The sequence below is a fragment of the Cyprinus carpio genome, chromosome B7, assembly GCF_018340385.1.
Source record: "Cyprinus carpio isolate SPL01 chromosome B7, ASM1834038v1, whole genome shotgun sequence".
NCBI classification, from domain to species: domain Eukaryota; kingdom Metazoa; phylum Chordata; class Actinopteri; order Cypriniformes; family Cyprinidae; genus Cyprinus; species Cyprinus carpio.
The window spans coordinates 15,187,930-15,202,071 of NC_056603.1; the positions used below are offsets into that span (position 1 = coordinate 15,187,930).

General features: G+C 38.5%; 1 protein-coding gene across 2 annotated transcripts; it reads right to left on the minus strand.

Annotated features, from left to right (window-relative positions):
- Positions 1–218: 218 nt before the first annotated feature.
- Positions 219–11,786, minus strand: LOC109049471 (acetylcholinesterase). 2 transcript variants are annotated; one of them, XR_006155166.1, is made up of 5 exons: positions 10,677–10,807; positions 4,544–6,022; positions 4,172–4,364; positions 3,843–4,020; positions 219–3,066 (listed from the first exon to the last, which is right to left on the minus strand). XR_006155166.1 is itself a non-coding variant. In XM_042727470.1 (5 exons), exons 2-5 carry the CDS (start codon positions 5,952–5,954, stop codon positions 2,945–2,947), a joined length of 1,905 nt encoding a protein of 634 aa, XP_042583404.1. In that variant the 5' UTR covers positions 5,955–6,022; positions 11,520–11,786; the 3' UTR covers positions 219–2,944. The 2 variants fall into 2 exon arrangements, 1 of the variants encoding a protein (XP_042583404.1); XM_042727470.1 differs by lacking the exon at positions 10,677–10,807 and adding an exon at positions 11,520–11,786 and having other exon boundaries at positions 3,843–4,021.
- Between the last annotated feature and the right edge of the window lie 2,356 nt (positions 11,787–14,142).

Here is a 14,142-nt window from a genome sequence, read left to right on the forward strand (position 1 = left end):
TATCTATCATCTATATTTGAAAAAATATATAACAATTGAAAAAAAAATATGTCAGATGAATACAACTACAAGTATATTGAAAGGAAGCCTCGGCTTACATTGTACAATGTATTATTTGTAACAATGTGCGTATACTGCCCTCTGGTGCACAAAACAGTCAACTAGGATCCATGTTCAGATGCATTGTGAATGACAGAAGAACCACACAATCAAGCAGCTTTCCTTTAATTAAGTCAGTAACTGTTTATTGAGGTTGCGTTGGAAAGCTTCTGATATGGTTCCCACAGAGGGCGGATATGACAAATAACACCATGCGGAGGATTTGCACGATGCTGTCACTTTACATGTTTGGCACTAATTTGACACAGCGGGTAATATTTGGACCAAATTATTATTATTAATAATAACAATAATTAAAAAAAAAATAACAAGAACAACAATAACAGTGATTGCTATTATTATGAGTATGTTGTCAAAGTGCAACAAATGCAGAACATAATATGCTTGTTTAGCCATGTGCATATATATTCTACATATATTTGGGGTAGAATAATATGGATTTACAATATAATATTTAAAGATAACATTTTATCTTTGTGATGAACTTAAGAGGCAGGTATCCTCAATGGCAACTCATTTGCTTGCCTAAATGTCTAAAATTGGGGAACTTACAAAACCCTACTAAAGTTAATGCAAATTTGACGAACAGCAACATTAAAAACTGAAAAAAAAAAAAAAAAAAAAATTCTATAAAATAGCATATGGCACTCTATATTGCTTTGAAGAAACAGTTGATTTACAGACAGTTACAATATCCATGATCATTGCTGTCAATTCATGACCACTGTTTTGATCAGTCAAGTCAGTGATATTACATGAGCATCAATGAATTCAAATAAATATTCAATTTTAAGTGTATTTTGTTATTGCTAACATTAAAATCTATATCGGGGCTATTATAATGTTTTTATAGCCATAAATGTGTATTATTAACAGACATCAGCACTAATATCGTCAGAGAGGATAACAGTCAATTTTTAAAGCACGTAATGCAGAGGAGGGGGTGTTAAGGGCATGCACAAGGGGATTTGATGAACTGGAAGAAAAAACAGCTGCCATTCAAACCCATAAACAAACACGCATAATCATACCGTACCCACGTGATTCTTGTCTAGCTAGTACAATATATTATTCCCATTTAAATGGCATTGTTTAAAGCTAATCTATATTATTCCAGTCATATTCAGTGGTTAAATGCTTAGTGCCGACCAATCGCTTTGTGCTGGAAGACCTGCTGTCTTAACAGCACCGAGTCAGATCCCTTCCACAGTGTTAACAGAACGCTAGATGAATGGTTCTAGACAAGTACACTAGATTTAGTAAAACAGGCTGACAGGAAGTTAATGAGACAGGCAATGACTAGCATTCACAAATTCAGCAGGTTCCTAATAAACATGAATATGCACACTGGGACAGTGTATATGAAAGAATGATTGACAGTAAAATACAAAATGTTTGATCCAGATTCACAGGCAAAATGCAAATATATGTATGCAATTCCACACTCATAATGAATAAATACACGAAAAAATAAAATATTTGCTCTTTTTTTTTCAAGCTGACTAAAAACACTCCACATAAGTTGATGCAATACTTGATGCAATCATGCAAATAATTTACTTTAAAAAAAAAATACGTCAAATATTACAATAAATATAGAAAATGATAGGAGGTGGCTTTTATAAACCCTGTATTCTTGTTTGTCCTCACAGCTTCCCCTTGCCTGTGTTTTCCTTCATCATCCTCCCACTGCATCAAATGGGTGAAGGTAGGGCTGGAGTTAAGATGGCTGACACAGCGGGCTGTCATTTCAAATGAGCACTAAGTGAATTACTCTCCCTCCATTATCGTAATGAGAAGTCTTTCCCATCGAGAGAGGGAGACAGCAAGGGAAAAAAATGATATTGACCCTTTGGCACACAGTCAACAGTAGTCTTACTCACCAAGCTCACTTTCTCTGTCTAAGATTAAACACTCAAATGTACAATGCCCATATGAAATTTTAACTAAGAAGGCGTGAATTCACTAGTGATATTCCACATATAAATGCATATATTGACCTAAGTAGTTGGTATATGGTAAACACAGACTTTCTCTCTCATACATACACACAAGAAGAGTCATGCTGTGGGCACTAGAATGCATGCAATGTAAGTAGCAATCGAAATAAAAAATAGTTTTAAATATTAGTACATTAACACACACACACAGACTTGCCCACACAGAAACAATTCAGAACAGTTAGACAACATACATGAAATTAAATGGCTCCTGATTCCTGCATGAAGAATTAGTATATTGAGTTGGACCACAGTCAGAAAGCAGGGACAGCAGACAAGCTCTCGTGATAACTGGGATAAACTAGCACATGAAATAGTAGATGCGGCAGATACAGAGTGGAGATAAATGTACTGTGAAGCAGCCTTTATAAATGTAAGCCTATAAGAAAGGATAAAAACAAAACAAACAAAAATAATAAAAAAGTGGGATCCTGAGGACCAGTGTAAATGAGGGTTTCTAGGTTCCAGTGGAACAGACATGCACGCTCACTGTTTAGAGGTAATATAACTACAACATTTTTTTCTGGTACATACATTTGATGACCGTAGCACTTGATAATCTCTAATAGCAGCTTGAATTCTCCTTCTCTACTTATATATTGGAAGATACCACAAATATATTTTGTCACATAATATAATTGGTTGATAAGAATAATATCTGACACAGGGAGGAATAAAAGTGCAACATTCACAAATTCATTTTCATGCCTGCTCTGAGACAGCAATCAAAGAAAAAGCTTTGGCAACCTTTGCCGTTTTGAAAAAGAGACTATTAAGGGTTATGGTCATCAGTTTTCTCTTTCTTACATTTATGTCAGATTTATCTAGAGATCTGTGCAGCGCTCCTGCTTGCTGTAATGGTCGAACTGGCTCTTCCAGTGCATCATGTAGGAGCTCCAGCGATGGAACTCCACTTTCCACTGCTTCTCAACATCATCAATGTTGTCTGGGTAAGAAATATGAAAATACATAAGGAAAACAACAGCATGGGGTTTGAGAGAAAGGCAAGTCAAAAGAGTTGATTTTTAAGAATCCATTAAATCCATTAAACTACTCAGACACTTCACTATAAAGTTAAAACCCATTTAACAAAGCAGCTGCCAACAGCCCCCACAGGAGAATTTACAATTTAAGTTACTATAGACAGGCCTGCACAACCCTCCCTTCCCCCACCTAAAAGAGCAAGCGTTTAATTGCTTCATATTCTGGTTCACTTCCAGTGTAATAGTTGGCAAAAGACATTTGTTTAGATTATAAGCACAAAAGATACATTTGCACAGACAAGGCATTTCCTTGAGAAATAGCAAATGGCTTATATTAAAGCTATTACTGTATGCTCTTTGAACCTCTTTTGCCCACAGAAGGAAACAAAAAAAATCAGAATATTAATAATAATACAATATGAATATATATATGAATATATATATATATATATATATATATATATATATATATATATATATATATATAATATATATATATATATATATATATATATATTCATTTGTAAGATGATTTAATTTGACTTATGTAGACTCCCTCTCCTAAACAACCAAAAATTCCATTGATCCATCCATAAAACACAAGCCTGCAGTTTCTCACCTTCAGACTAAATTCTAAAAAAATTACCCACAGTTCCTCTGTAGTTCCTCTATGTCCTTGTTAATAAATATAAGAAAATATATTTGCATGAGAGTGGAATATACCAGTTGGGATCATTACCTGTAATGTTAAGCAGACGAGGCAGGAAGCGGTTCCACAGAGCACAAACCTGTGTTCTTAGACCCTTGTGCACCTTCAATTGCTCTGTGTTCAAGGCCACATGCTTTTGGTCAGTAGCAGTATACGGAGGCCACCGTTTCCGACTGTCCATGCTGCCATCAGTGTTAATGTTGGGATTCTTCATGCAGACAGAAAAAAGAAAACAAAGTTAACCTTCCAGGCATAACTAAAACATTACATTTAACTAATAGATAAATTGAACCTTTATATAAAAAATTTAATATGACAAATAATTAATTGGGGCTTGACTCGTTTGCTATTTTTCTTACCCGGTACGGGCAAAGTTGGCCCAGTGTCTCATCATTCGTCGACTGAGTTTCTCTTCTTCTGCAGTGTAATTGAGTCGTTTATCTAATGGCAGGCCAAACACAAACTCAATCTCATAACCATGGATTACTCCCATCCACTCAGGCCAGGCCAAGTTTGAGGCTCGATGATCAAAAAGGTAAAGGTACACCGCACCTAAGGACAAAGAGGGTTGGTACAGATTGAGAAAACTGGGCCTTGAACTATTTAACATTTAAGATCCCCTCTTCTTCATCCTAGTGGTCTTGGACTTCATACTGACAGTGTGAGCAAGTTTATTAAATATTGCCTCTTCACACCAGAGTGTTTATTCTTTACTATTATAATGGACTTACCATGTGTGTTGCCACTGTTGTAGTTTGTTGGTCCTGAGTTTGCCCAGCCTAGTGTCCCAGGAGCTGCAGCTCCCAGCTGGGAATGGAGGCTAGCGTGCTGAGCATATGACCTTGCAAAGTGCTGCAGAGGACAGATGACATTTTGATCTCCTACAATATCGTCCATTGCATCACGATTCTTCTGGGGGTTGTTCTCATCCATCCAGTCAGTGTACTGAAGGATAACTGCCTCCAAGCCAATCTCATTAGCATGAGGAACACCCATCTTCACACCTTCAAGAAAGTCTTCTCGAGATATCAAACTCTCATTGTCTTTACTGAATCCCGGCGCACCGTACAGCAAGAAATAAGATCCCTCATCCTGATTTACACCCAACATTATCTGAGTGTATTTGAAGTTACCCGAGTTAATCATGGCTTCTGGGGTGTCAGGAAGGAAAACGCCATCTATGACAGGTACAAAGGAAAACCGGAACAGGCTGCTATAGGGGAGAACTTGCCACTCCTGATCAATTAGTTCCTGTGGATGTTTGTTCCTCAGGCAGTCAACCAGTTCAGTATCATTACCCTCGCTGCAGCCAACAAGTTTGCCCAACAAGTTGGCCCTCCGACGGGCCTCATCAAAGCTAACAGTAGCCCAGGGGGTATTAGGAACACCACTCTGCATTATGGCACGAGTGAAGAACAGGCGGCTGTCCGGTGACAGAACGTGCATGCCAACTGATGCTCCCCCAGCACTTTCTCCAAAAATGGTGACCTGTTTTGGGTTACCGCCAAAGAAGTGGATGTTTTCTTGGATCCATTGGAGGGCCAGCCTCTGGTCAAGGAGACCCACATTTCCTGGTGCTTCAGATGACCCATTGAGGGCGAGGAATCCAAAAGCTCCAACACGATAGTTCATAGACACAACCACTACCTTTTCGGTGTAAGCCAAGTACCGGCCATCATAGACATCAAGAGAGGAGGAGCCACTATAGAAGCCGCCGCCGTATATCCAGACCATTACTGTGAGGTTCTGGGGCCTAGGGGTAGGAGGTACCCACACATTAAGGTAAAGGCAGTCCTCGCTCATCATTCTGTTGGGGTTCCACATCTCGATACCTGGAAAGCCTGGGTAAGAGGTGTCTATGAATTGATAGCAGGCATTTGGGTAGTCTCTAGCCTCAAAGATTCCATTCCAGGGTTTTTTGGGCTCTGCTTTCTTGAAACGTCTCTTCCCAATAGGAGGTTCAGCGTATGGGATGCCCAAGAAAGCGATCACATGATTCCGGTCCGGAACAGGCAAGCGTACACCCTGCACACGGCCCAACCTTGTTGCTACTACTAGGTCGGATTCACTCTGTGCAAGACAGCAGTGGAAGAGGAACATGAGGAGCACAGCAGGAAGAAGGAAAATGTCTGAGGTCTTCATGGTGTCTTTTCTTTAGTTGGATGGTAAACTACTGTGATCTCACTGTTCTGAGCCAAGCTCAGTATGACCTGTAAATTAAAGACAAAAGACAAATGCAACAAAATACACTTGTGATCCATTAAATTTAATTAATATGTATAATAAAACAATGATTTAAAGTAACTTAGTGTGACTGAATGAATGTTCACACAGACTTCAAGGCCAAACAGGATATAACAGTGTGACTAACCAAAAAGGGACTGATGCGTAGAGAAACTCAGCTGTAGGTTGTTAGATTAATGCTCACTTTCTAAGACCCACAAACACACCTGTGAGGTGGATGTTTATGTTTTACATGTTGCCTGGTTGCTGTGCTGACTGGATTAGTTCTGGGGGCACAGTTAGGGATAGGAGCACATGAATTTGACTGCAGCTGTGTGAGTGTCTGTCTAAACAAGGCTATTTCTGTTCCCCCGCCTCCTTTGCCTGTGTGGGGTTCTATTTTTGAGGGTGTCACTTCTCTCTACCGGTCCATCTGCCTCTCTGTCCATCCAACCCTTTATCTGCTATGCATATGCTACACAAAGCATCACTTAAGTGATCTTGGCAATCCACCTTTACACAATTAAAGAGACAGTTTGCCCAAAAATAAGCCATTATGACTTTGTTTCTTCTTTGCATTACAATAAATAAATAAATAAATATTTATATATTTTTATAAGTTTTCTTTTTGTCAATACAGTGAACTTTTACCATCATGTTATGGAAAAACAGTTCACAAATATTGTTTTTTTTTTTTTTTTTGAGCTGAAGAATGAAATACAGTCTTTACAGGATTATTAAGATATCTTAGGAATTGGTGCCAAATGCATTAAACTAGACTTCTCATTACATAATCTATTGGTGGTTTCACAGAAACTGATCTTAAAATAACAAGCAAGATTATATTGGACTCAATAGTGAAAAGAGGCTTGGGGGACTGCAATGCAATTCATCAGTCACAGCATCTCAATGGATTTATTAATATCTTAAAAGACAGCTGCATGCCGGAAATGAGGGGCAAGGGTATCTATAAGCGGGGATCGGGGAAAGGCAGAGGGGGAGAGACTAGCCAGACTCAAATTAGATCCTGGAATCCATGTATGAAGTTCACTGGGGGGTTTACTTTCAGCTTGGGATTACATGTTGTTGTGCACACCATCATGTCATTAAACACACAGCTTTCTCAGTGTCTAACTATCCACTATGAGGTAGTATGATAGCCTGGCTTTTTCAATTTAACGAGAAACTTTAGTGCTAAACCATAATTTCACATATTTGTCCCTTTCATTCTTTGTATTTGTCACAATCATTGCAAGCCAACCTTAATCTATCTCAGGTTGAACTCTGTTGCCATGTAAATTAAGAGCCTGTCTATACCTATTGCATCGGGGAAGTCGTGGCCTAGTGGTAAGAGAGTTTGACTCCTAACCATAAGGTTGTGGGTTTGAGTCTCGGGCCGGCAATACCATGACTGAGGTGCCCTTGAGCAAGGCACCGAGCCCCCAACTGCTCCCTGGGCGCCACAGCATAAATGGCTGCCCACTGCTCTGGGTGTGTGTGTACACTTGGATGGGTTAAATGCAGAGCACTGCTGTGTGTGTACACTTGGATGGGTTAAATGCAGAGCACGAATTCTGAGTATGGGTCACCATACTTGGCTGTATGTCATGTCACTTTCTTATTTGTAGGATCGGTCTGTACTTGATTTCAATATTTTTTTCCATCTCCAAGACTGTTGCTTCCTTTTTGTTAATGAAGGACTGAATTAAACCTTTAAAATCTCTATTTGCAATTCAGTAAAGTAAACTGTTAATTTTGTAAGGACCACAAGCAGGTCCAAAAAAATGCATAAAGTCTAGAGTAAACACAGTTACTTAGATTAGTCAGAATTTCCATCTCCCTAACAGTGGAAGCAAAGATTTTGAGCAAATTAATACTACCAGCAAACCTAAATGACGTTCTGTTCATGCTGTAATTTCTTGGTACCCTCAGCGAGACATGACCAACAGGCCAAAACATTTCAAAACTGACAGTTCGATGAGCACCACTGAGAACGATGGAATTTTCTGTTTCGTGGTCTGTCCGTCTAATATTTCATATGAGAGTGCTCAGTAGTGAACACGTGCCAACACATACACACTTGTGCTCATGCTGTCCAGAAGCCAACTGTAGAGACGCTATAATTACAATTACAACCAGAATATTTTAAGCTTTCAAACAATCCCTAATTGATGAGGAAGTGTGCATGCTACAGTCATGGCCAAAAGTTTTGGCAGTGACAGATTTTGTGTTTTGCAAAGTTTGTTGCGTCAGTATTTGTAGATTATTTTCCCACGTTTCTATGGTATACTGAAAAAAAAAAAAAAAGATAAGCATATCATAAGTTTTAAAGGGTTTTATTGGCAAAAAATATGAGTCAATATTTACAGTGGTGACCCTTGTTCTTCATAAACTCTGCAGTTGGCTCTGGCATGCTGAATATTAGTTTCTGGGCCAAATCCTGACTGATTGTGATCCATTCTTGCCTTATTAGTCCTCTGAGTTGATCACAATTTGTGGGCTTCTGCTTGTCCTCTCGCCTTTTGAGGACTGACCACAGGTTCTCTATGGGATTGAGATCCGGGGAGCTGCCTGGCCACGGTTCCAAAATTTCAATGTAATGATCTTCGAGCCACTTCTTTATCACTCTTGCTTTGTGACATGGTGCTCCATCATGCTGAAAAATCCACGGATATTCACCAAATTGCTCACGGATCATTGGAAGAAGTCGCTCTTGCAGGATGTTTTGATACCATTCTTTATTCATGGCAGTGTTTTTGGGCAGAATTATGAGAGCGCCCACTGCCTTGGTTGAAAAGCAACATCACACATGAATGGTATCAGGATATTTCACTGTTGGCACAACACAGGACTCATGGTAGCGTTCACCTTTTCTTCTCCAAACAATTAAAAAAAAAATAATAATAATAATTCTTGGAGAGTATAGTGGCTTCTATGCTGTCCTTCTTGACACCAGGACGTGGTCCAAAAGTCTTGGCCTTGGCCTCACTGTGCGTGCAGATGCTCTCACACCAACCTGCTGCCATTCCTGAGCAAGCTCTGCACTGCTGGTGACACGATTCTGTAGCTGACTCCTCAGGAGGAGACGGTACTGGTGCTTGCTGGACACTCTGGGATGTCCTGAGGACTTCTTCACTGCAGTCGAACCTCTCTTCTTGATGATCCGGTAAATGGTTCTTTCAGGTGCAATGTTCTTTGTAGCAATTTCGTTGCATGTGAGGCCATTTTGATGCAAAGCGATGATGGCTGCATGTGTTTCTTTGAAGGTAACCACTGCTAACAAGAACACAATGATTGGAAGCGCTTCTTCCCTCTTTTTATAGCAATCAGTCTGCTCTTACAATTTGATTAATAGTGATTTCACCTGACTAGTACTCATTCACACTTTCACATGTGCTGCTGATATGATTAGTCAATTAATGTTAGCTGGTCATTTTGTGTCAGGATCAAAAAACTGAATATTTTTTATTTTTTTTGGCCATTTTTGGCCAAAGAAGCTTTTAGCAATTATTTAAAATGCATCTGATCACTGATCACAATAATCTAGAAACAATGTAAATGAACACCACAACAGCTTAAGCAGCAAACTTTGCAAAACAAAATTTATGTCACTGACAAAACTTTTGGCCATGACTGTACAATGGAGTGTTATCGTTAATTGCTCTTCTCTGAGGCAGTTGTATGACTATAATTAACTTTTCCCAGCGGAGCACAGCTTTTGAAGTCTAAAAGCTTATCATAACTGCATCAACATCTGAGTCAGAAGTCTCTACGTAATTGTGAGACCAAGTGGGTCATTCTTGTTATGCTGTATATTTTGAGCTGTCTAACTTAAATCAATATGCCTGTGTTGTAATGTAAATAAATCAGACAGACTTCCAGAAATATGCTCTTGTTAAGTTTAAGAAAACCCTATGTAATATACTCTTACAGTTATTACTAAAGTTGTTCTTAACTTAAGGTGTTTGTTGCAACTAAGCATAAGTGCTTCAGTTTTGATTAATTGTAGGTTACTTATTTACACAATGGCAAAAGATGAACAGAAGGATGGACATAAAATGTATAGTTAAGTCATTTCTCAGTGTGGGGACTTAATTTTTAGGAAAATGTGACACCAGTTTGTCACTGTCACTGCCTGGAGGATGATGTCATCTCAACTTTGGCTATGATAGATAAAGGGAAACAGCAAAAGACTAACAGATGGAAAGTGATACTGAGGACGCACAATAATAATAAAAAAGAATATTTCAGATATATTTCATTTTGCTAGGTGTACAGATATTACACCTGGATTATCTCTTACTAAACTGCCAGTGTAAAGGTGAGAAATGGTATAGGCTAACACCCACGCAAATAAGCTAGATGTGAAATGATTTAAAATCCATCCCTAAGTTCTCATAATTGTGATATTGTGTTAAAAGAAATCCAAGTAATGTTTTAACATCTTTTCAAATCGGTAGTGTAATATTGTATTAAAATATTAAGACATATGATGGAAACATGAATAGCAGGGACGAAAGCGCTAAAATTAAGTGTATAAACAAAACACAAGAACCCGTGTTAAACAAACGAAATGAACCAATTCATCTGGTTTAATATGACATGAAAGCTATGAGAGGGAAATCCGACAGAATGTTATACCTTGCTTTGCGGTGAACTTCAGTAAATAGATATCAGACTCGCACGCAATCTGAGCGTTACGCACCAGCAGGATTTAAATCTCACGAGCGGCCGACTGACGCTCTAATGAAGAGGTAAAAAACCAGAGGAGACGGGAAGGTTACAAGTAGGCAGGTGCTGAAGGTAAACAAGACTTCATTTCAGGGAACCTGAGCCTCCGAGTGCGCGTGCGCCGGTGTATTTCTCCAGCACGTCTAATTAGCCTACATCCATTATTTAGCTCCACAAATATGACCATCAAAGGCACGAATATCGAATACTTACAACATTATTCGTTTTTGCATGCTTGTTTACACACACATATATATTTGTTCACAATGCACATCATTTCAGCATTTGTCATGTTTCTAACATGTTCCGTTTTAGCGTAGCCTACTATAAAACAGAAAATGAAGGCCGTCATTCATATTACAATTATGCAACAAAAATCGGTTCGGCCTGTAAAATTACATAAAATTGCAATAATCAAAGCCGCTAATGTTTATTATATTCTTAATTAAAAACGCTACAAACACTTTAAGTATGCATGGCTGTATAACAACATGAAAAACAACATACTTCTGTATATATAAACCATAATAAAATAAATAGTCAGCTGCATTCATCGGTTGTACATGAAACGAAATGTAAATATGCCCCGACTTGATGCGCTCCAACTCTGACGCCGATTTCATGCATTCTCATCTCATCATCTGTATGTTTTATTATTTTTACACAGTGTTGCCTGTTGTATCAGTCAGCTGAAGAACATATGAAGTGCCCAAGTAAAACCACACAGAAGCCACAAAGACGCCTAAATTGTACCTGGCGATTCCAGTTCACAAGCCGGCTTTGCTTCAGCGCCTCTCCCCCAGGCTCTTCCCCTCCTCTGCCTGTCCTTGAATGAAGACAGCCAGAATTGTTACCGTGCCGTAAAGCGATAAGCAAAAGCAGGACAACTGGGCTGGGGGTAGCGTGAAGGGAGTGAATTGTAGTCTCGCCTGTCTGATTTTAACGCTGGATCAAGTCTCTTGACGGAACTAGGAGAAGAGTCGTACTGCACTGCTGTGTCGGTAGGGGGAGACTCCTTATAATAAGCATAATCGACTAAAAAAAAAAAATATATTGTGGAGTTCGCGCGAGACTACGAACCCACTGTTCGTTCTCAACCACCCAGCTCTAAAGTGCTATGTGGGGTACGTCGTCTGTACAGTCTTCAGCATTAAGTGCACTTGTCAGGTCCACTGTATGTCTTGTTTTGTACCGCCGTTTAAATGAATGCACAGTGTGCGAAACAAATCACATGGTGTATTTTTGATGTTTTTTCCCCTTCTAAAATAACCATAAAAGACCCATAAGGCCTACAACTTAAATATTCTTTTAAAAACTCAATGTACTACACATAACACTGATGAATAAGTGTAAGAGTTGAACTCTCTATTTTCCCTTGTTTTTCTGTAAATATATCATAGATATTCTTCTTCAGACATATAAGCATGCAGGTTTACATTACTTTATTCCTTCTCACTTCCATTGCTAATGACCAGGCTCAAACAGAATCTGCTCCAACAGAACTCAGCAGAAAGCACTGCAAATATCCACTTAATTGAAGCACTTAAATTTGTATGGCATTTCACTGCTTGTATGTTTATTAAACTTTTTGATGAATTAGATTAATGATTTAACTAGGTTCTCCATTCAGATTGTCACACTCTATTTATTTATTTATTCCACAGATTTAGCACAAATATCATCCCAGAAAATGCTGAAAAATCAGCAGGTTACTTCTGGGCCTACTGAACTAGGAGAACACTTACAGATCTTAAATTAGCTTTGATTTTATCTGATTGTTGGAGTAAATCTCTTGTGGAGCTCAGTACTGATTTTAACATGCAGTACTTACATAGTTTTGTTAACATATGTACTTGTCAACATATATAAAGTCAACAGGTGCATCTCAGCATTGGAGCCTGTGTGACATTAAAAGTGTGGGAGACAAAATCACCCGCTCAGTCAAAAAATGTGCATTGACAAAAAGTTATTATTGAATAAAAACTTATGGTAAAGTGGCCAAGTCCTATTGCTATTAGTGTATTTTGTCCCAGGGCACATTCTAGTCTTTAAATGGAGAATAAAAGTGCACCATTTTAAATGCTAATACAGTGTAAATCCATCTTCCTCTCTGTTGGTTCTGCATTCTGTTATTCCTGCCAAATCAGCACCAGCCATGGCATCCATGTATTTCCAAGCCAAGTAGAGAGTGAAAAAACTGCAGACAGAAAAAACGCAGAGGGTGGATGGAAAAAAAGAGCCTTGTCAGAGCAATCAATAAGGGCAGTTAAAAGCATCTGTTTGCTGAGCTCAACCTATTATCTAATTGCTGGCCTACTGGTGATTGCATGGACACATTAATCTCTCTCCCGCTCTCATTCCCTCCCTCGATGTACCCCTAATAACTCTGGCCTCATAATTCACTTCTTTTAGTTTCAGCAATTTGAAGACAAAATGCTGATTATGCTTGCAAAGATACTCAAAAGTAACACCATTAACTAATCCTAATTAACTTATTAACTAATAACCAAGCCACTAGCTAACCCTAACACTAACAAAAAGATTTTTTATGCAGCAATAAAGAGTGCATTTACTTGAAACCTGTACATGAAAATTGTGCAGATTACGTGAAATTATGTAAAAGTTGTGTAGAAATGCATGCACTAAATCAATCCTAACTGAGATTAACAATGATAACTGAGATTAATAATGAGGCACAGAAGATTAGTTGTGCTCCAGGTGAAATTAAAAAAAACAGACAAGACTAACATCGAGAGCTGATATGCAGAAGTGTTCCAGTTTCAATTCAATTAAATTTGAATTGAGTTCCAGTTTTGCCAACATTCTTTTCTCTGCCACTGTACCCAGACAGTCCAATGTATCATGTAATGGGGAAGGACTATTTCAGTAGTTTGAAACTGCTCCCCCACAAGGCCAAAGAAGAGTGGAAACACATACATGGAACTGCAAGCATTATATTACTTGCTCACTAATGTATTTTCTGCAGTGAATGGGTGTCATCAGAATGAGAGTTCCCACAGGTGATAAAAACATCACAACAATCCACAAGTAATAATAAGTCTCCAGTCCATCAGTTATCGTACAATGAAGTGAAAAGCTGCTTGTTTGTAATAAACAAATCCATAATGAAGATGTTTTTATCTTCAAACCACTGAGGCCTCTATCCTTAATACTGCATTCTCCATGTAAAGAAGTCATCTGATCTGAAAATCAAAAATTGTTTAAGGGAACAGTCCAAAATAGTTCTAAACAAAAATGTCAATGGAATTTAATGTGAGAGGACAAAATGAATGGACCTTTTCATTGAAGGAAGTGTTATTATGGATTATGGACTGGTATGTTGGCTTGAAGTGACATTTTAAATTAAAATGCCTTG

What these genes read in the sequence shown, in the direction of transcription:
- LOC109049471 (XM_042727470.1), bottom strand. Translation starts at nt 5,954, where the DNA reads ATGAAGACCTCAGACATTTTCCTTCTTCCTGCTGTGCTCCTCATGTTC. An exon ending in CAACAGTGGCAACACACATG is followed by an intron (nt 4,365 to 4,543) that starts GTAAGTCCATTA and finishes CTTTGTCCTTAG; the next exon opens with GTGCGGTGTACCTTTACCTT. An exon ending in GCCAACTTTGCCCGTACCGG is followed by an intron (nt 4,022 to 4,171) that starts GTAAGAAAAATA and finishes TGTCTGCATGAA; the next exon opens with GAATCCCAACATTAACACTG.